This window comes from Zeus faber (assembly GCF_960531495.2).
Source record: "Zeus faber genome assembly, chromosome: 17".
Lineage (NCBI taxonomy): Eukaryota > Metazoa > Chordata > Actinopteri > Zeiformes > Zeidae > Zeus > Zeus faber.
In genome coordinates, this window is record NC_137204.1 from 24,556,691 (window position 1) to 24,576,497 (window position 19,807).

Genomic DNA, 19,807 nt, shown 5'->3' on the forward strand with positions numbered 1-19,807 from the left:
CCCCCCCCCCCCCCAGTACCAAGTGACTCCAGTACATTTTGGAAGAAAAACTTCTTCATTTTTCTTTTTTTCTTTCGCCGCGCTCGACCCCCTCTGGCTCCCACGGCCACGTTTGAAGGGATGATCGTCTGGGGCCGGATCCATCAAAGTGCTGATTCGGGAGGGTTTCGTCAGTGATCCATTGGGTTCATTTCCCCGCAAACTACAGTGGCACACCAGGCTGTGTATTATTCTACTGTAAATCGCAACTGGAATCAGGATCTGCATGAGCGATCATCAGAAAGTATTGTACATAATAGTTTTATACTGTATTATAGGCAAGTGCAATAGCACAATATGAGTATAATATCATATGAAAAGTACTTTTTAATACTTCAAATATTAATAGTGTGGTTCCCTGGGCATATTTGCGCCTCGGTCGAGGGGGGGGGTTCCCCGAACCGTTCTCCGGTCGCCTGGGGCAGACCGGCGACCGGAAAAAAAAAAAGAAAATGTTGTGCACACTTCCTCCGCCTTTGATAGGGTGCCCCGGTCCGGTGACTTCAGAGGGACCAAAAGGGCAGGCGTGGGAAAAATGACAATGTCGCCGCCGACCCCGCCGCGCGTTTCCTTTGGTGACCCCTGGGCGAGGTAGCGTGGGAGTGGGGGGTCAACAGCGGCGGCGGCTGTTTTGGGGGAAGGCGTGTTGTTGTTTTTTCGGCGGGGGAACCAACCCGCCGAGCGACCCCGGCAACGCACCGCGTGCTGGGGGAAACCGCGTCGCCAAACAACGGTTCTGGGCGTCCGGCGTGGGCCCGGCGTGAGCCCGGCGTGGGCCCGGCGTGGGCACACGAACACGCGCCCCTGCGTGAGGGCATCCCATAATTCCAGGATCGGGGAGGGGAAGGGGATGTTGTCTGTGCACCGGTTGTCCTCCCGGTTCCCGCCGGGTTCTCGCACGGCGCCCCGGCACATGTGCGTGCCGGTGTTTGCCGGCGGAACAGGCCTCGCCACATGTGAGAGTGATTATTTGCGCGAGGGATTCATATTCATGCGGAGACGTCCACGTCGGCGCTCCGGACTGGAAATGCCTCCATTCCTCCGCCCCCCCCCCCCCCGGAGGTGGAGTCCCCTCCGTCCCCACGGTGGAAATCAGGATCTCTGGATGCAATGAAAGGGGAATTCACCTTTTGAAGGTGCTTGGAAACGGTGGGGGGAGAAAAAAGGTGGGGAGGGGAGGTGCGTGCGGGGGAGAGAGAGAGAGAGAGAGAGAGGGAGGGAGAGAGGGGGAGCAGGTGGGACAGATGGAGCACAGCACAAATGCTGGAGAGGCAGAACCTCATATTCCACCCCACTCTCCATCCCTCTCTCCGCCCTTCTCTCCACCCCTCTCTCCATCCCTCTCGCCACCCATCTCTCCATCTCACTCTCCATCCCTCTCTCCACCCCTCTCTGCGCTCCCTCGCTCCACCCCCCCCTCACCGCCCCTCTCCACTCCTCTGTCCACCCCTCTCTCCGCCCCTCTCTCCACCCCCCTCTCCATCCCTCTCTCCACCCATCTCTCCATCCCACTCTCCCTCCCTCTCTCCATCGCTCTCTCTGCTCCCTCGCCATCCCTCGCGCCATCTCTCTCCACCCCTCTCTCCACCTCTCTCCATCCCCCTCCCCATCTCTCTCTCCATCCCCCTCTCCATCTCTATCCCTCTCTCCATCCCTCTCTGCATCACCCTCTCTATCTCACTCTCCACCCCCCTCTCCATCCCTCTCTGCATCCCCATCTCTCTCTCCATCCCCCTCTCCATCTCTATCCCTCTCTCCATCCCTCTCTGCATCACCCTCTCCATCTCACTCTCCACCCCCCTCTCCATCCCTCTCTCCACCCCTCTCTCTACCTCTCTCACCATCCCTCACTCAATCCCCCTCTCCGCCCCCCTCTCCACCCCTCACTCCATCCATCTCTCCATCCCCCTCCCCATCTCTATCTCCATCCCACTCTCTGACCCTCTCTCCATTCATATCTCCACCCCTCTCTCTGTCCCTCTCTCCATCTCAAAAGGTTTCAGACAGAAAAATGGCAGCAAATTCGGAATTACGAATCCGGATTGTGTCCATATCTATCCATATCCATATTCATAATTATATTGATAATTATATTTCACAATAATAGTATTATTATTACCACTACTGCTGCTTCGACTACTACTAGATAATTATTTTAATTATTATCTTTTATTTATTAATTATTAATGATTAATTATTAATTATAAATAATTTTAATTACATATAATAATTATTCTTATTTATTAATTATTATTATTATTATTATTATGTAATTTGACCTTCTGTCTGGTGCACATTATCAAAATCTCTCCTTGTATTCCTCCTTCATTTCATCCCCAAATCTTCCCATATCTTCCCCAAATATCCCTTTTCACTTTCTCTGACTTTCCACCCTCACCTCACATCCAACACATTCCCTCCCTTTTTATATCCTCCTATTCTCCCCGCCATCCTCTGTTTCTCCTATCATCCCTCGCTCCCACACCCCATCACTCATTTTCTCGCTCTATTCCACTTTGCCGCTCCCTCTATCCCTCTCACTCTCTCCCCCCCCCCCCCTTTCAAACAATCCTCCCTCCCCTCTTCCCCCCCCCCCCCCCCCTTCTGCCAGTCCCTGCCTCCTTCCTTCCTTCCCTCCCTCCCTCCCTCCATCCTCCTCTATCCTCCTCGCTGATCCCTCTCTCTCTCTCCTCCCTCCCTCCCTCTCTCTGTTGGCTACACAGACTCTTCCCATCTGAGTCTCTGCAGTGTGCTGCCAGTCTCTGAGCTGGAGAGACACTCGGAGGCCCTCACTCCACTCAGGATATTTCTTCCCAAAATCTGCCGGGGCCAGAACCCCACCGTGCATCCTCCCCCAGCCCCGACCCCCCCGGGTTCCTCCGCGGACACACTCCCGCCGTCTCCCGAAAAACCCCCCAAAGGCCCTCGGAGGGGTCCGTTTGCCGGGGCCGGCTCGTTGCTACGACGACAATGTTTGCAGTGTTCCTCCTGGCGTGGGCCGGTGAGTAGGCTGCGCTTCTAAAGATAGACGCATGCCGCCGCATGATGTCATGTTCGTTTGCCACTTTCTTTGGTGATTCATTCTTACCGTGCCCTCGCTGTCCGTCTCCCCCAAGCCGCCGTCCAGGCCCAGGCCCAGGACCTCCTCCTCCCGGGCTCCTGCGACTTCGAGTCCACCACCTGTGGCTACACGTCAGACTCCGACTACATGAGCTGGACCCTCAACAAAGACGGTACCTTGGGAGACTTTTCAAAACAATGCCGCCCGCTCGCTTTCCGTCTGTCTGGCGACGGGGGCCACTAACACCTAAGCTCTAGACCCTCCGCGGCGTAGACGACCCCTCGCCGTCGCATCCCCCGCGGTAGGCCGCCGCCGCCGCCGCCGTAGACGCCTTCGATAGCGACAGGGTGAACCTGCCGTACTCGCTTTCGCCGGTCGCCGTGGGCCTCGCCGCTGGGGGCGGGCTGTAGAAACCCCGAAAAGATGTTCATCTGGCCCGCGTTGTTCCCCAGCGTCCAGGAACATCTGGAGACGGTGAAGGAAACACATTTAGGCATTTGCTCGCCGTGGATCAGAGATGGTACTGGCGTGGTCGCGGGCGTGAGGGAGCCATAAACTGAGGCGCGTCGTCAAGTCAGCGCTTGCGTAATCTGATCAAAGGCAGACAAATGGATGCAGATTACACTTCATGAGACTCATATTAATTAAAAAATAAGAATAATTCTGCAGAAATGATCTTATTATTAACAGTTGTGAGTTGTTCTTACAAAGTCTCCCTCTTTTACTGTACTTATTTGGGCTGTGCAAAATGCATGTGCAATGCATGGGAAAATCAACGTCTAGGACCGGCTCGCAAAAAAAACAAACAAAAAAAAACAAACCCTGTTTGACCTTGTTTTTGTTTTTGTTTGTTCTTACCAGTTTTTAAACCGTTCTGTCCTTGGAGCCGGCTCCTCTGTCTCCTCACTGCTGGCATGCATCAGCCGCTTCCTCTTTTCCTGTTTCCATCCCGTTCTGCCAGAATGCTTGCTAAAAAAGCCCTTTGTATTAAATAGGTAAATTGTTCCGTCCTTTTCATTTATTTATTTATCTATCGTGTGTTTTCTGACCTTTTTTTTTTTTTTTTATACGCACTTTGCAAGTTTGCAGCTGTAACAGATGTCAGATCAGGTCAAATCTTTATGTATATAGCAAATATATAAGCAAAATCCTATTCATCTTATAGTGCTTTAAAGGAATAGGAATGTGAAACAAAACACAAATACAGACGAAAAAATAAGAGAAAATAAAGGAAAATCTTTTTTTTGCTTATTAAAAGTTTTGTGTGTGTGTGTGTCTGTTCGTGTGTGTGTGTGTGCGTGTGTTCATGTTTGTGTGTGTTATACTATAATTGTCGCCGAATTGCCTCTTTTTTCACTCAGAAGTGCATCAGAAGTACAAGAATGTGTGTGTGTGTGTGTGTGTGTGTGTGTGTGTGTGTGTGTGTGTGTGTGTGTGTGTGTGTGTGTGTGTGTGTGTGTGTGTGTGTGTGCGTTCCCACATGTGTTGGTGGAGGAGCTCCAGGGCTTTACCAGGGCATTCCAAGAGGACAAAATAATAAATGACAGATTATGAGGCCGGAGCCCTGAGCTGAGAGGAGGAGGGGAAGAAGAAGGAGAAGAACAAGAACAAGAACAAGAAATAACCAAGCCACAACAAACTATGATGTCAGCACCGGGGGAAGGTCTTTTTTCCTGACACTGGCTTCTTCATCTTGTTCCAAAGAAATGCTGCACTGCACAGGAACTTACATTTTTACGGGCTTGAGAGCCCTGCCCCGCCCTGCTGGGAAACCGCTCCGAAAATGAGACAATGCAATTAATTTATTTCTAGGGTGGTACTGGACCTTTTCTTTCTTCTCGTGGACGCAGTTAATCAGCGGTGGAAAGTAAACAAAGTAAAAGTATTTGTTACCGTACGACGTTGTTTGTACTTATTCTTAATCAGGATTCATATTAATATATGAAAAGCAGATTCCATGTTATTTTATTCTCCGCTGTAGATCAGGATCTACATGAGCACTCATCTATAGAATTAAAAAAAAGCAACTAGAGCAACTACGCATGTACTTTTACTCGAGTAGAAATGTCAATCCGGTACTTTCACTTTTACCTTTACTTGAGTAAAAGGTCTGAGTAAGCCAAAACACAAAGGATGATGTTGGAACTACTATACAGAACATACTTAACACTCTATGAGGAAAACACCTGTGCACCTACTTATTCGTGCAATTATCTAACCAGCCAATCGTGTGCTAGCAGTGCAATGCATTAAAACATGCAGATACGGGTCAGCAGCGTCAGTTAACGTTTACAACAACCATCACAACGGGGAGAAAACGTGATCTCAGTGTTTTGGACCGTAGCGTGATTGTTGCCAGACGGGCTGGTTTGAGTGTTTCTCTAACCGCTGATCTCCTGGGATTTTCACGCATAACAACAGACTCTAGAGTTTACTCACAATGGTGTGAAAAAAACAACCAAAAAAAAACATCCATTGAGCGGCAGTTCTGCGGAGGGAAACGCCTTCGTTCGTGGGAGGGGTCAACGGGGAATGGTCAGACGGGTGCAAGCTAATAGACAGTCTACGGTCACTCAGATAACCACCCTGTACAACTGCGCTGGGCAGGAAAACATCTCAGAATGCAACACACGTGGAACCTCGAGGCGGATGGGCTACAACAGCGGGAGACCACGTCGGGTTCCACTGCCGTCAGCAAAAAACATAAAGCTAGGGCTGCAGTGGGCGCAGGCTCACCAAAACTGGACAGTTGAAGACTGAAAAAACGTAAGCCAGGTCTGATGGATCTCAATTTCTGCTGAGGCACACAGATGGTACTCCAGGGTCAGAATTCGGCACCAACAGCGTGAATCCACGGATCCAACCTGCCTTGTGTCAACAGTCCAGGCTGGTGGTGGTAGTGGTGGTGTAATGGCGTGGGAAATCTTTTCTTGGCACATTTTGGTATGTTAATTCCAATTAATCATGGCTTGAATGCCACAACCTATTTGAGTGTTGTTGCCGACCATGTGCATCCCTCCTTCATGGCCACAATTTACCATCTTCCAATGGCTACTTCCAGCAGGATGATGCACCGTGTCACAAAGCAAAAGTTGTCTCCCACTGGTTTCATAAACATGACAATGAGTTCAATGTTTTTCAGTTTCCCTCCCGGTCACTGGATCTGAATTCAATAGAACACCTTTGGGATGTGGTAGAACAGGAGATTCGCAGCATGAATGTGCAGCTGACTCATCTGCAGGAATTGCGTGATGCAATCCTGTCAACATGGAGCAGAATCTCAAAGGAAGGTTTCCAACATGTTGTGGAATCCACGCCAAGAAGAATTGAGGCTGTTTTGAGAGCAAAGGGAATAACGTGCTCAGTGTGTGTGTGTGTGTTGGTGTGTATGTGTCTGTTTCTACAGTATACTGTATATGACAGAATCCACATGAAACACATATTGTGTCTTTAAGTACATGTAAGAGCAAGTACTTATATACTTTTACTTCAGTAGAAATGTCCGTTTTTGTCATTTTTTTAACTTTGACTAGAGTCATTTTTTGTCAGGGTATTTGTACTTTTACCTTTAAGTAAGAGGTATAAATACTTCTTCCACCACGGCAGCAAATATGTATGTATCTGTGCAAGCCAGCGTACAGAGGAGGCTAGAGCTATACATAGATAGATACATATACATACAAAATACATATTGTGTCCCAGCTTCCACACATCTCCAAAAAGTGAACTTTTGCAGGGGTTATTGAACATTTCTCTTTTCTTTTTAAATTGCGTGACAGGTTTTGAGGTATAATAATAATACCATTGAAAGGCGCTTTGTGCGCCTCAGAGCTGCAACAAGTCCACAGGGACTACGTCATCGTTCCAGCCAAGCTTTTCTCCTGACAGCCTTGGAAATTAGTAGAATCCCCCACTCCCCCCTTTCCCTCCCTCTCCCTCTCTCTCTCTCTCTCTCTCTCTCTCTCAGAACCTTAACCCCTCTCTCTTTCGACACCTCCCTCTTCATTCCCCGCTCAGGCCGCTTCATCACCGTCGACACCGCCCAGGAGGCCAAAGCGGACGGGTCGGACGCCAGGCCACCGAGGGAGAGCCGGGGCATCCTGCAGAGCCCCGTGCTGGACCAGGAGGAGTGGAGCTGCCTGAGGCTGGTCTACCAGATCACCAGGTCGGGGAGCCTGGAGGTCCAGCAGCGCACCGAGGGCAGGAGCTTTGACAGGCCGCTGTGGAGCAGCCGCGCCCCCTCAGACAGCTGGATCATCTCCAGCATGGACCTGCACAACACCACCGAGCCGTACAGGGTGAAGAGCCATCCGTCTTTCTTTTTGTTTGTTTAATCAGGCTGTCCCTGGCGCCGGATAGGTCCACTCACCTCCAAATAAAATGTTCAAATGAAAGAATGATGTCCCTTAATCAGCAGTGGCAAATCGAGTATCTGGATTTACTAAAAGAGGACCTATTATACTCCTTTGCACTCATATTATGGTCGCTTAGGTCCTCAAAACATGTTTTTTAAGTTTTTTGCTGAAAATACCACTCGGATTATGCATTTGAGCCATTATAACATGTGTCCAATGCACCTGGTCTGAAAACGGGCTGTTTCAGTGGGTGGAGCCACCCTCCCGAGGCCCCTAGTTCTGTGAGCCAATGGGGTTTGAGCTTTACTCCACGCTCCGTTTTATTTACTCGGTAAACTTTCACTGATTTCACCTTGTCAGTCCACCAAAATCTGTTTCTGAACAAATTTGGGGCAAATAATGAGCAATCCAGTTTCTGAATCTTCACTCATATTAGATCTACAAGGCCTCATTTAAAAGTTTGTTTCACCGTGGTGGCCGGAGCACCGCGGGATGGGGCGTCCCAAAATAAAATTAAAATAAATACATCTGCGGTTTTGTTTGGAGAAACGCGGAGCGGATCGCTCACTGCAGCCCTTAGTACAGCCAACCTAACGTGGACACACACACACACACACACGCACACGCACACGCACACACACAAAAGACTGTAAATCAGCAGTCACACACACAAAAACACACACACACACACACACACACACACACACACACACACATACACACACATACACACACACTCCAAAACAGCGTGTGGTGTAGAGCAGCATCAGGATCTAAGAGGTGGAGAGCGATGAGAGGCCTCCGCTCGAGTAAACACAGAGCTCAGTTCAGACGTGGGTGAACAATATTATAACTTACAATGGTACACAGTCACTCGCTAAAATGGCTCCTGCATACTGTCACACACGCACACACACACACACGCACACACGAACACACACACTCTGACACACACCCATGCACACACACATGCACACACACACACATATACACACGCACACACACACACACACACACACACTGACACACACACACATGCGCACACACAAACATGAACACACGCACACACATTCGCACACACACACACACACACACACACACACACACACTCTGCATGACCTCCACGTGTTAACGCCGTGTTATCCCCATGTCATTGCATGTAATTGAGCGCATCGTTCCATGTGTTGTCCATTAGGTCGTCATCGAGGGGAAACCTGGAGAGATCCCTGAAAGCAGCGTGGCCATCTTTCAGATACACATCAGCCCTGGATACTGCCTGGGTCCGTCACTCTGTCCCTCTGTCCCTCTGTCCCTCTGTCCGTCTGTCCGTGTATTTAAAACACCACATCTCCATAACATCTTTCACCAAACACTCAAAGTTCCTTTTCTTTTATTATTACTATTATTATTTATTTTATTTTTTATTTTTTATTATAATTATTATTATTATTATTATTAATAATAGGATTCTTAAATTAGCAATAATAATACATTTATTATGTATACATTACTGATATAAATTTTTCCCCGTGTGCAGAATGTGACTTTGAGGAGACTCACCTGTGTGGATACCGAAATCAGTGGAACACCAACGTCAACTGGTACGTGGGAGGCGGAGCAGCACAGCCCGTGCAGAGCAACCTGCCCTACGACCACACCTTCAACAACAGAACAGGTGAGTGCATCTTTACACCTCTGATCCAGGTGAGTGCAACTTTACACCTCTGATCCAGGTGAGTGCAACTTTACACATCAATAGCACATCCGTGCAAATAGATTTATTTGGTGAAGTTTAAACACCGTGCTGCGCAGCTCAAAGTCGTCAACGCGCTGTTTAACTTTTCTCGGGACGTGTTTACACAAAGCTGGTGTCACGGTGAAGTGAGAAGACGAATAGAGGAGCCTGCTCAGCCCCAACTGTTTTGATGTTTTGAGAAATCCAAAAAAGTAGTCGGGAGAGTTACGCAACAAGTACTGTAAAATATTTATAGCCTAGATTTGTTTTAATAAAAAGTGAAATAATGTTATTTTTTTAAATGACCACACTTATGTCACGACCGCACATTACTCTTCTTGTTTCTCTTAACCCATATCTTGTTTGCATATCAAGACAGACAGACAGACAGACAGACAGACAGACAGACAGACAGACAGACAGACAAATTATCCCCGAGGGGAAATTGCAATGTCCCAGTAGCTCACAACGACACAATAGGCAAAATAATAATAATACAATAATAGCACAATTATGAAAAAAGAAAATGGCAATATTTGGGAAATATACAATAAACCTAACATTTAGATACACAATAAAAAAATCTGGCAATATACACTAAACCTAATGATAATCAACAGATAAAACCTAAAAATAACAGAAAAACAATTAAAAAGAAAATGCTGAAAAATTATGAAAGGATGAAAATCCCCTGAAAAATAAAAGGTCACGTCCAAAAATATAACATACAGCATGAAATAACAAAGAAATGACCCAGAAGGATTAGCTCCGGATAGAAACGGTGATTAATATCATAACATTTATATACTGTATAATGTCTTCTTAAATTTCTCACACGACAAAAGAAACAACACAGCACTGGACTTGGCTCACAAAACCAAATAAAAAATATAAGGGGTGCGTGCATCAGCACCATGATGTATGCCACGACGGTAATGCCGCGGTTCAAGACCTTGTTGTGAAAAACAAGGGTCGCCAAAGACTTCCGAAATGCCCGTAGCCCGGCCCCCACTACACCACTTTCCAAATCTTAACAGATGTTGAAAACGTGAGGTACCCCACACCTGCACATCACTGTACATTCAACAGTTTTGTTCCTGTGGTGTGTGGAGAGCAACGGTTTGCCCAAACGGCAGCGCACGCCGACAGGTTTCCGGAAATTCACCGACAACCCGAGCCCTCGTCTCGCAAAATTGCGGAGGCGTGGCTACGCGAGATTGCCAGAGTCCCGACGCTCAAAACCCGAAATCTTTCACCATCAAACGTGACTTTAGAGTAAACAAACGCAGAAGTAGTGATGCACTATTATGCCCGCGCCCGTTCACACCACTGGATAATCTAGCACCATAATCTTTAGAGCCATCCAAAAATCTGGATTTTTGGTTACGATTGTCAGAAGGGGGGGATCGGGGGCCAAAGTCGTTATCTTTAATCCTTATCTTGCAGTGTGCACCCCGCTTAACACAGTCCGCTAACCTGAATTACACATCCATTCATATTGCTTATAACGGCCGAATAAACGCTCCAAACTCACTTTCCAGGCCACTTCATGTACGTGGACTCGGTTTACGCCAAGACGTTCAAGGAGGTGGCCAAGCTGGTGTCCCCCATGACCACGCTGCCCATGTCGGGCTGCCTGAGCTTCCAGTACCAGCGCGGCGGCGACCGGGGCAACCTGTTCTCCGTCTTCGCCAGGGACCAGCTGGGCCAGTACCAGGAGCTGTGGAACGCCGGGTCAGCGGGCCAGCGGGACTGGGCCACAGCCCCCACGGAGTGGGTCCCCGTGCAGGTGGACCTGAAGGCCCCGTACCCGCTCCAGGTGAGTGGGCGGGCCCTACGGGGGCCTTCTGGGGGTTACGGTGCAACGGGGTTCTGATGCGGGTCTTCACCGGCGGTGGAAAGTAACAGAGTATGTGGGAGATTTTTCTCCGGACAGGCTTCCTCCAGAGCCTATAGGTTCACTAGCTGAGATGGATGAGGGCGGAGGGAAATAGGTCAAAGTACTACTTAAATATTTAAGTACATTTACAGCTGGGAACGTTGTCTAAGTGCTAAGTGTCTGAGGAGTTCTGTGGTGAAGCAGAACTTGATGTCATGTCGTAGGCTCTGTTATACCAGGGCACTGGGTATGAGAAGTACATTTACTTTTAATACGTAAAGTACATTTCAAGTACTTACGCACATCAGTAAAAATGTAAGTAGAGTCCTAGAGTTTTAGTAGAGTCCTTTTGCGTCAGGGTATTTCTACTTTTACTGAAGTACATTCTGGGGATGTTATTGGAGGTTTTGTGAGTTTTTGGCTGTGTGTGTGCATGTGTGTGTGTGTGTGTGTGTGTGTGTGTGTGTGTGTGTTTCTGGCCCGTAGGTGTTACCCGTTTGCAGACGAACATTCTTGAGGCTGTTCACGAGTGCCAGTCTGCGTCTTTAAGTGTTTTCGTGTCATTAGGTGGTCTTTGAAGTGGCCTTTAACAGTCCACGAGGCGGTCGGGTTTCGGTCGACGACATCTCCTTCTCCTCGGAGTTCTGCAGCGCCGACACCGGTGAGCTTTTACGGAGAATATAATATGACTATTATGTTTGTACTATGCGTGATTGAATTAAAAACAAAAAACATACGCACCGATAGTACCGTTTGTCGTCACCTATTGCATGTGAAATAAACCACATTTGTACCAACATTTTTGTGATAGAAACTACAATGGAAGACTTGGAGAGACGAATGCGGATGTGTCCGATTTCCCATTTATCACAGTAAATAGGCTAGATTCTTAGTTCTGTGGTTCTCGGCGGAAGCTCTCGAACTCGGCATGCTGGTTATGAAAATCATTTTAGAAGCGATATTCTACCTGAATGTTTTATTTCATTACGCAAGCGGCTGTGTAATAACCGGGTGATGTGAAGCCAGCCGGTCGTCATCGCAACCTGAGCCCCTCCAGAGTGACACAAGACCCTTATTTTGCGATGACGACCGGCTGGCTGCACATTAACCCCCTTTCATCCCTCGGATGTCCCACAAAACAGCCTCTTCATTCCGGCCGCTGTGTTTCCACAGAGCCGACCTTCGACCCCTCCGTGGCGAACTGCGACTTCGAGTCGGGCTTCTGCGGCTACGTCCAGGGCAGCGTGGTGGGGTCGTCGTGGAAGAGGGTGTCCGTGAAGCCCAACGTGTTCAGGACCGGGGACCACACCACGGGCGCGGGTGGGAAGATTGAGCGGCCGATATGGTTCTTGTTACATTCGCGATGATGTTTTTCTTTTTCACAGCGTCTCAGATACCATGAATACAGATGGGCGGAAAAAATAATCAAATAAAATAAAATAAGAGATTTTTGGTAGAGAAAACCCAGATCACTACCAGGTGCAGTATGAGAAACATTCCTTGGCAGGCGAGGTTGACAGGAAGCGGGAGATTTGCAACAGAATAAGATAAAATAGTACATTCTTCTCCCTGCAGGATCCTTCCTCCTGGCCAACTCCAGACTGAGCCCTCGCTCCGGATACGTCAGCCGTCTGGTCGGACCCGTTCTGCCCGGCAACATGAAGTACTGCCTGAGGTTCTACTACTCTCTGAGGGGTGAGCAGGCAGACAGACAGACAGACAGACAGACTGACAGACAGACCGACCGACCGACCGACCGACCGACCGAGCAATACACGGGGTCCAGTTGAGCCATGTTGGGTTAGAACTTGGTTGTTAGAACTCACCGTGTTGTCTGTGGAAATAGAGCCGCAGTATTTTTTACTTGGATTACATTTTCAGTAAGTTACATTCCCATAAAATGTGAAAAAAACTGTTGTGGTATTCTGCGAGTAACTACCATTGCACGGCTTCTATTTTTCCGACGCCTCGCTGGATCTTCAACGCATCACTCAGTCGCACATCTCCGGCAAAGTAATGTGGACCACGGATTTATAATATCAATCTAACAGATCTACTGACATCTACCAGGTAAAAGCTATATAAATACACATGGAAATCCATAGTTTGGTAACATCGAAACACTACAGAGTGACCCATTCCAACTGGACATTCACATTGGGAATCTCTACATTTATGGTAAATAATATGACAACATTATAAAGCGTCTTCACCGCAAATCTCATCTCGTCCCTTTTATTTACGAATAGAGACTTGTCAGTTATCCGAGACAGCTGTCAACCTTGGGTCAACGTTGTTTGGTTTTTCACTAATATCTGCTCTGTATGTGGGTTGATTTGGATGAAATTTAAACCACGAGATCCTTACAAATACCAACCGCATTCGTAGGTTCCGCTGAAGGAAGACTTCCAGATAGTTTTAGCCGGCCTGGACATATTGAGCATGAAATGCATTGGCATGTGTCTGTAATATCGATCAAATTTGGTCGGTTTTGCGCTCATCATCTGCTCCGTATATGTGGATCGTCTTGGATAAAACTTGAACCAGGAGATCCTTGTGACATAACGGTTTAAACGACACCTCAACCATGTTCATGTGTTATGCCGAAGCTGTTGTTCCAGATAGTTTTGGACTTCAAAATTCAGAGAATTTTTCCCCGAACAATATCAATAGAGCTCCAGCCCAATAATAACAATGATATATGATATAATGAATAATAATTATTATTATTATAATATAATAATAATAATAATGATAAAGCATATTTATACAGAACCTTTCACAACATAAGTTTCAAAGTGCTTCACAAAAAGGGGAAACAAAGTTAAATTAAATTACAAGATAAATCAATCATCAAAGATCCCAAAAAAATTGTCACTGTTTGTCATTGTAATTGCAGGCTTTAACCAGACGGACCAGGCCCTGGCCGTGTACCTGCAGCACCAGAGCAGCACCCAGGAGAAGGTCTGGACCCAGGGGGAGAAGTCCAGAGGCATCTGGATCGGAACGGACATCACCTTCCAGACATCACAGCCCTCCAAGGTGAAACATTAAATATTAATAATAATGCCAGGATAAAGCTGCATCGAGATATTTCGATAAAACTATGTAAACTGAGTCAATATTCCGCCATCCTATCCAACCATACCATGACTGTTTATACTAATTTGCCTTATTTTATTTTGTAACAACAAACAATAATGGCAATAGTGATAACAATCATAAAATAAAAATAATAACAATAATATTATTTTATGTAATTAATAAACATAAAAATAATTATTATGCACATAATATACGTAATCCAATGAATGAACAAAAAATAAAACAGTAATATGATAAAACTAAATGAAAACATAAGCTACAAACTAGGCTAGGAGAACACATATGTTTGTATAAACACAAAAGTATTCAAGATGGTTTTCTTTGTACATTTTGGATAATGCGACAAATGAGAAGTGTTTATATGAAAAAATAAAGATGTTATAATTCCATTTAATCAATATATTGATTAAATGCAGAGACACATTTCCTTGCATCCCAATGTGTACAATGGTGACAATAAGGAACCGCATGGGGAACATCAGCCTGCAGAATTAAAAATCTGGAGGCCCGGGGATATGCGATCCTGAGCCCGCTTGGTTGTTATCCTGCATCCATCTGCATCTACTCCACCCTCCGTGTCCTTTGATGTCGTGAACACAGATCCGTACAGGGCCCCATCTCTCCGGCTCCGCATCCTGGGGAGAGAGCCCTCTTTTCGGGGGCCCCCGGGCTTGTTAAACCACAGCTGGAGCAGGACTCCGGCTTCATGTGTTTCACATCACGCCGGTCCCAAGTTGAAACGGGCCCTTTCCCGCCACGCAGCGCCTCTGACTAATAATTTATGGTTTCACATGTAGAGGCGTTTGATATCACTATAATCTGAAGGGTCATGCGATCTCCTCTGTTTCGACATGGACTAAAAAAATAAAAAATAAATAAATAAAAAGCAACACATTCTAAAGCGGGAGCAGAGCGGGGCCGTGACTGCAGCAACCTGCTCACCGTGTGTTTGGTTTTTCACTTTTATATTTTTAACACGTTGGCGATGCCGCACTGGGTCGTGGTGTGAAATTCCAAACCGGAGGAGCAACTCCAGCAAGAGCAATTTTCGCAAACTATAATTATGGTGTTGAACGTGATTAATTAAAAAGGACAATGTTATGTATTGAAATTACTTTTTATTCACATGACTAGACCAAAACAAAATCCAATTGTTCCTACTGAAGGCAAACTTTTTTTTAATTATTTGCAGGCTCCTAGGTCCTGTAAATAATAATAGCAATTATAACAATAATAATAATAATACTTTATAATAGATAATACATGTTTTATCATTATTCATAAATAATAATAATAATAATAATAATGATAATCATGTTAATAATAAAATAAATAATACAAATAAATAATAATAATAATTGCACTATTGCTTCTGCTACTATTACTACTGCCAATAATAATAATAATAATAATAATTAAATACAATAAATAATGTTCAAATAAGTTTTGATTTGTTATATACACACACACACACACACATAAAGAGATGTCTCGTGTTGCCCTGGTTGTGTAGTTGGTGCTGGTGAGCACCTGCAGGAGCTTCTGGGACTGTGGCTCGGTGGCTCTGGACGACATCAGGTTGACCCTGGGAGACTGTGAGCTGGTGGCCGGTGAGTGGGAGACGCTCTCACCTCTAATCCCTTTGTTTGTCTTCTCTTAATCTCTCCTGCCGCATCTTCCCTGCAAAGATGTGATCCTTAAGCTGTGCGGGACACGTCCGCCCACACACACACACACTCAGAGCTGTCTGGTACCGTCCATGTCACAGAGTGGTTGCTAAGCAACAGAAGAAGACAACGATTTTTATGGCAAATGAAGGGATTTAAACACATTTAATCAAGTGATGAAAGGGTTTCTTTCACCCCTAGGACACTCCACTCCATCACCGGCCGTTGGAGTTTAGCGTCTAGTTCGGAGTCCCATAAACAATCGTATAAAACTTACATTCACAGTGTTTCCGTTGTTTATTGTGTGTTATCCCCGGGAGTCTACATCCAACCAATCAAACAAGCCGTGTATCTCACTGTTCTGATTGATTGATTGATTTATTGGTTGATTGATTGATTGATTGGTTGAACCGGTATTTAATCAGGGACCAATCGAGTGCAAACTCTTGTTTATGTGGATGCCCAGAGAACAGAAACACATAGAGAGCAACGAAGAACACACAAAGACATACAACACAATAAGTAAATAAGCAATAATGAGCAAAAAACTGGACCACTCTCACAAGAGTAAATTGTCAGTTAATAATCAACTCACCAACAGCTTTGGGATTTCCTCTCGTCTCCTCTTGCTTTCGCCAGAAACCTCCCCTTCTTGCTTAAAGTGGTAATCCATACCATTACTTGGTTGAAAAATCTCTTATTTGATACCGGTGTATTTGAAACAGCCATTCATTGCATTGGTGCTATGCATGCGCTTCTTTTCCATTGTTGGTGGGCGGGGTCACAGACGGTCTTATGGTTTACTACTTTAACTTAAAAGTGTGACCCCCTTCTCCCCACAGGGCTGCAGTTATCGGTCCCCGGGCGCTGCGACTTCGAGGCCGGCCTTTGTGGCTACACCCAGGGCAAACATGGCGACGCCGGCGACTGGGTGTGGAGGAGAGGGCCGACGCCCACCTCGTACACCGGGCCCCGCGGCGACCACACCACGGGACTGGGTGAGGGAGCCGGACATCGCACTGCGCGGAAACTCTTGCTTGGGTTTATTTCATTACACAGTGTAAACAGAAAGACGCCGAAAGGGGCTTGTGCATCCTTGGAATTTCTGTTCATCTCCTGTGCGGCAAAATAATTGCCCAAATGCTTTCTGACACCATATGATTTCAATTTCACAAAACTTTTAAACATGATGAAATAATGTATAAACAACATCATTTTAGGAACAATAGTTGCTTAAAGGGTCGTTTTGCTGTTTTCAACCCAGGCCTCATTAAAATGTTGCCTCAAATCATTTATACCTGTTCCTAACACAACCCCACTGAACTCAACCTCGCTTTACCATAGAGAAACCTACCACTCTGCTGCAGCTTCTCACTGTGCTTCAATGCAGTCCAATGGGGCAAAGCATTTAAGCCTTAAAACAAAGAAACAAGTTGAATCTCCCTTTCAAACGAGCGTTTGATGTTGGCTGGGGCAGGTTTCCAGTAGGAAGTGACCCAACTTCCTGTTTCTAGTCTCTTTCGTTAGCACGGACGTAAAGCAAAAGCGCAGGTTTTCGAAAGAGCCAATAAAACCGTAAAAAAAAAAAAAAAAAAAAACATGACATGAGTTGTTTGTGACACCCCGTTGAAAAGGAGACTTAATGTCAACGTTTAATTTAATGATTTTAACGGCTTGAACGTTTGCCCCATTGGACTGCATTGAAGCGCGGCGAGCAGCTGCAGCAGAGTGGCAAGTTTCTCGGCAGCAAAGTGTTAGCAAAGTAGGGGAACAAACAAAAACATTAAAAATTAAAAATTTAAAATAAAATAAAACAAAAATGGGCTGGGTTGAAAATCAGTGAACCTCACCTTTATTTTCTTTTGTCCAATTCTCAGAACTCTAACCCGTTTGGTGATAGCGCGTTCACACGGCTGTACCTGGTTCTGTGTTTGCGCAGGGTACTACATGCACATCGAGGCGTCCCCAATGCTGCCCGGTCAGAATGTGCGACTGCTCTCCAGGCCCCTCAGAGGCTCCAGGGCCCCGCAGTGCCTCCGCTTCTTCTACCACATGTACGGCTCCGGCACCGGCCAGCTCCGGGTTCACCTGGACAAGGGCGTGGAGGACGTGTTGCTGTGGCAACGCGAAGGCGAGCAGAGCATCGCCTGGCTGAGGGCCACTGTGGAATACCAGTGCGACTTCCAGCATCAGGTGAGAGCCAAAGCTTTATACCGATATTCCGAGATTCATGCCAAGACAATTCGGGTGAATATGAATGAGGCTTTTCAGGTTTGCAGCGGAAGCTTTTGTGCTGTGCCCCATAATTGCAGACATCTGGGGGGAAAATATGTATTTATTCACCAATTTTGCCATTCGTGAGGATGATGTTATCCCCAGGTGGATTAAAGTCGAGATTCTCAACCTTTTTATTTACCCTCACTTTGACGCATTAGGACACTTTGGTGTATACGATTTCGTCTCTGCCATCCAAATTTGAGAAGATCTTTATTGTCAAATATGATGTATACTATAATTAGAGAGATAACAGTTAAAGGTCATTATTCTACATTCTCTAATGGTGCAGTCTTACTTTTAATCATTTTGTGGCATCCCCCCCCCCAGGTTAGGGTTAGGGTTAGGTTGAGAACCACTGGACCAGACGCATCGAAATGTCCCTTCTTAGGTGAATGTTCCCTCTCTCCCGCTCTTGCAGATCGTGTTTGAAGCGACCAGAGGCTCCTCAGTGAGGAGCGACATCGCCATCGACGACATTATCTTTGAAAACGGCCCCTGCAAAGGTAAGATGCGCCGCGTATTCATCTTACATCATTCATTTTTCCACCATCATCTCTTCGTCTGCATGTAATCGTATTTATTCCCCCCCCCCACCCACCCATGATCAACAGAAGTGGAAATCACACCTTCCAACGCCACGTCAACCTCAAACGAGATTGAGTAGAAAGGCCGGGACGAGGGGCCCGGCGGGTGGTTGGAAAGGGGAGCCGAGCCGCAGAGGTTGCATGAGACACGCAGTGTTTGCAGACGCCGGACGACGCGGCTTTTTTTTTTTTGTTTTGTTTTTTTTTGTTTTTTTTAAATTCACCGACTGTTCCTGATGCCGGCCGCACGCGTCGCATCTCGAAGAAACGAAACATTCGTCCATATGAGCATTTTTTTTACTTTTTTTTTTAGGACTGTTGTACGGAGTCAGCACATATCGTCAGGCAGATCTAGCTCTTTTAGTGCACAAAGTTATTATTATTTTTTTTGTTTGTTTGTTTAGTCAGCGCCCTCCGCATTGTAACCGCTGGGGCAGGGGGGCGTGCTCAACTGTGTTTTTATTCACATCTCTATGCATTAGATTAATGCTCGTTGCTCAAATAAAGATTGTTTTTCAACATCAATGTGAATTTTATTAAATTTTTTTCAATCCGAACGATCCACATCAACGCAGCGTTCCGTTTTTTTTTGCGCGCCAGAGGCGAAGCCGACTAAAAGTTCATTCGCTCACAGCGCTGACTGACAAGCTTGTAATGATATTTTTTTTTGTGAGAAAGAGAACACGAGAGCTCGGGCGTGACAGAGAAAAGCCGGATTTGATTTGGAGCTGATGGCGGAAGAATAAAAAAACAACAAAAAAAAACACGAGGCCGCTGCAATAGCTCTTGGCACGCCTGTCATGCAAAGGGCAAGGTACCCGACGGAACGTCGACTGCGTTGCGGGTTTCAATTTCCTCCATCGCGGGGCTTTGCCGACGCCATGTGCTCCCATATCGAATGCATACGGCTCCAAGTAATCCCCACTCCAACTGACAAGCGCCGTGATCAAGTACGAGCTTGATCTTTAACCGCTGACGAAATCGAGGAAAGAGAGAAGATCGGTTTTCCATATCCACAATATCTGCCTCCAGCTGTTATCGATTGAACTAAAAGTAACTGTAATACGTTTAAAGCAAAGCATCACCCTTTGGGGCTTTGCCAGTT

General features: G+C 46.3%; 1 protein-coding gene across 1 annotated transcript; it reads left to right on the top strand.

Moving 5' to 3' along the window:
• Positions 1–2,801: 2,801 nt before the first annotated feature.
• Positions 2,802–19,227, top strand: LOC307243124 (MAM domain-containing protein 2-like). Its single transcript, XM_080017780.1, has 15 exons — positions 2,802–3,040; positions 3,156–3,272; positions 7,118–7,398; positions 8,651–8,735; positions 8,993–9,130; positions 10,732–11,009; positions 11,637–11,730; positions 12,243–12,389; positions 12,645–12,764; positions 13,969–14,111; positions 15,688–15,784; positions 16,684–16,839; positions 17,781–18,034; positions 18,537–18,621; positions 18,730–19,227. The coding sequence occupies exons 1-15, from the start codon at positions 3,010–3,012 to the stop codon at positions 18,780–18,782; spliced, it is 2,079 nt and encodes a 692-aa protein (XP_079873906.1). The 5' UTR covers positions 2,802–3,009; the 3' UTR covers positions 18,783–19,227.
• The last annotated feature ends 580 nt before the right edge of the window (positions 19,228–19,807 follow it).

What these genes read in the sequence shown, in the direction of transcription:
- LOC307243124 (XM_080017780.1), top strand. Translation starts at nt 3,010, where the DNA reads ATGTTTGCAGTGTTCCTCCTGGCGTGGGCCG. An exon ending in GTTCCTCCTGGCGTGGGCCG is followed by an intron (nt 3,041 to 3,155) that starts GTGAGTAGGCTG and finishes GTCTCCCCCAAG; the next exon opens with CCGCCGTCCAGGCCCAGGCC. An exon ending in CTGGACCCTCAACAAAGACG is followed by an intron (nt 3,273 to 7,117) that starts GTACCTTGGGAG and finishes TTCCCCGCTCAG; the next exon opens with GCCGCTTCATCACCGTCGAC.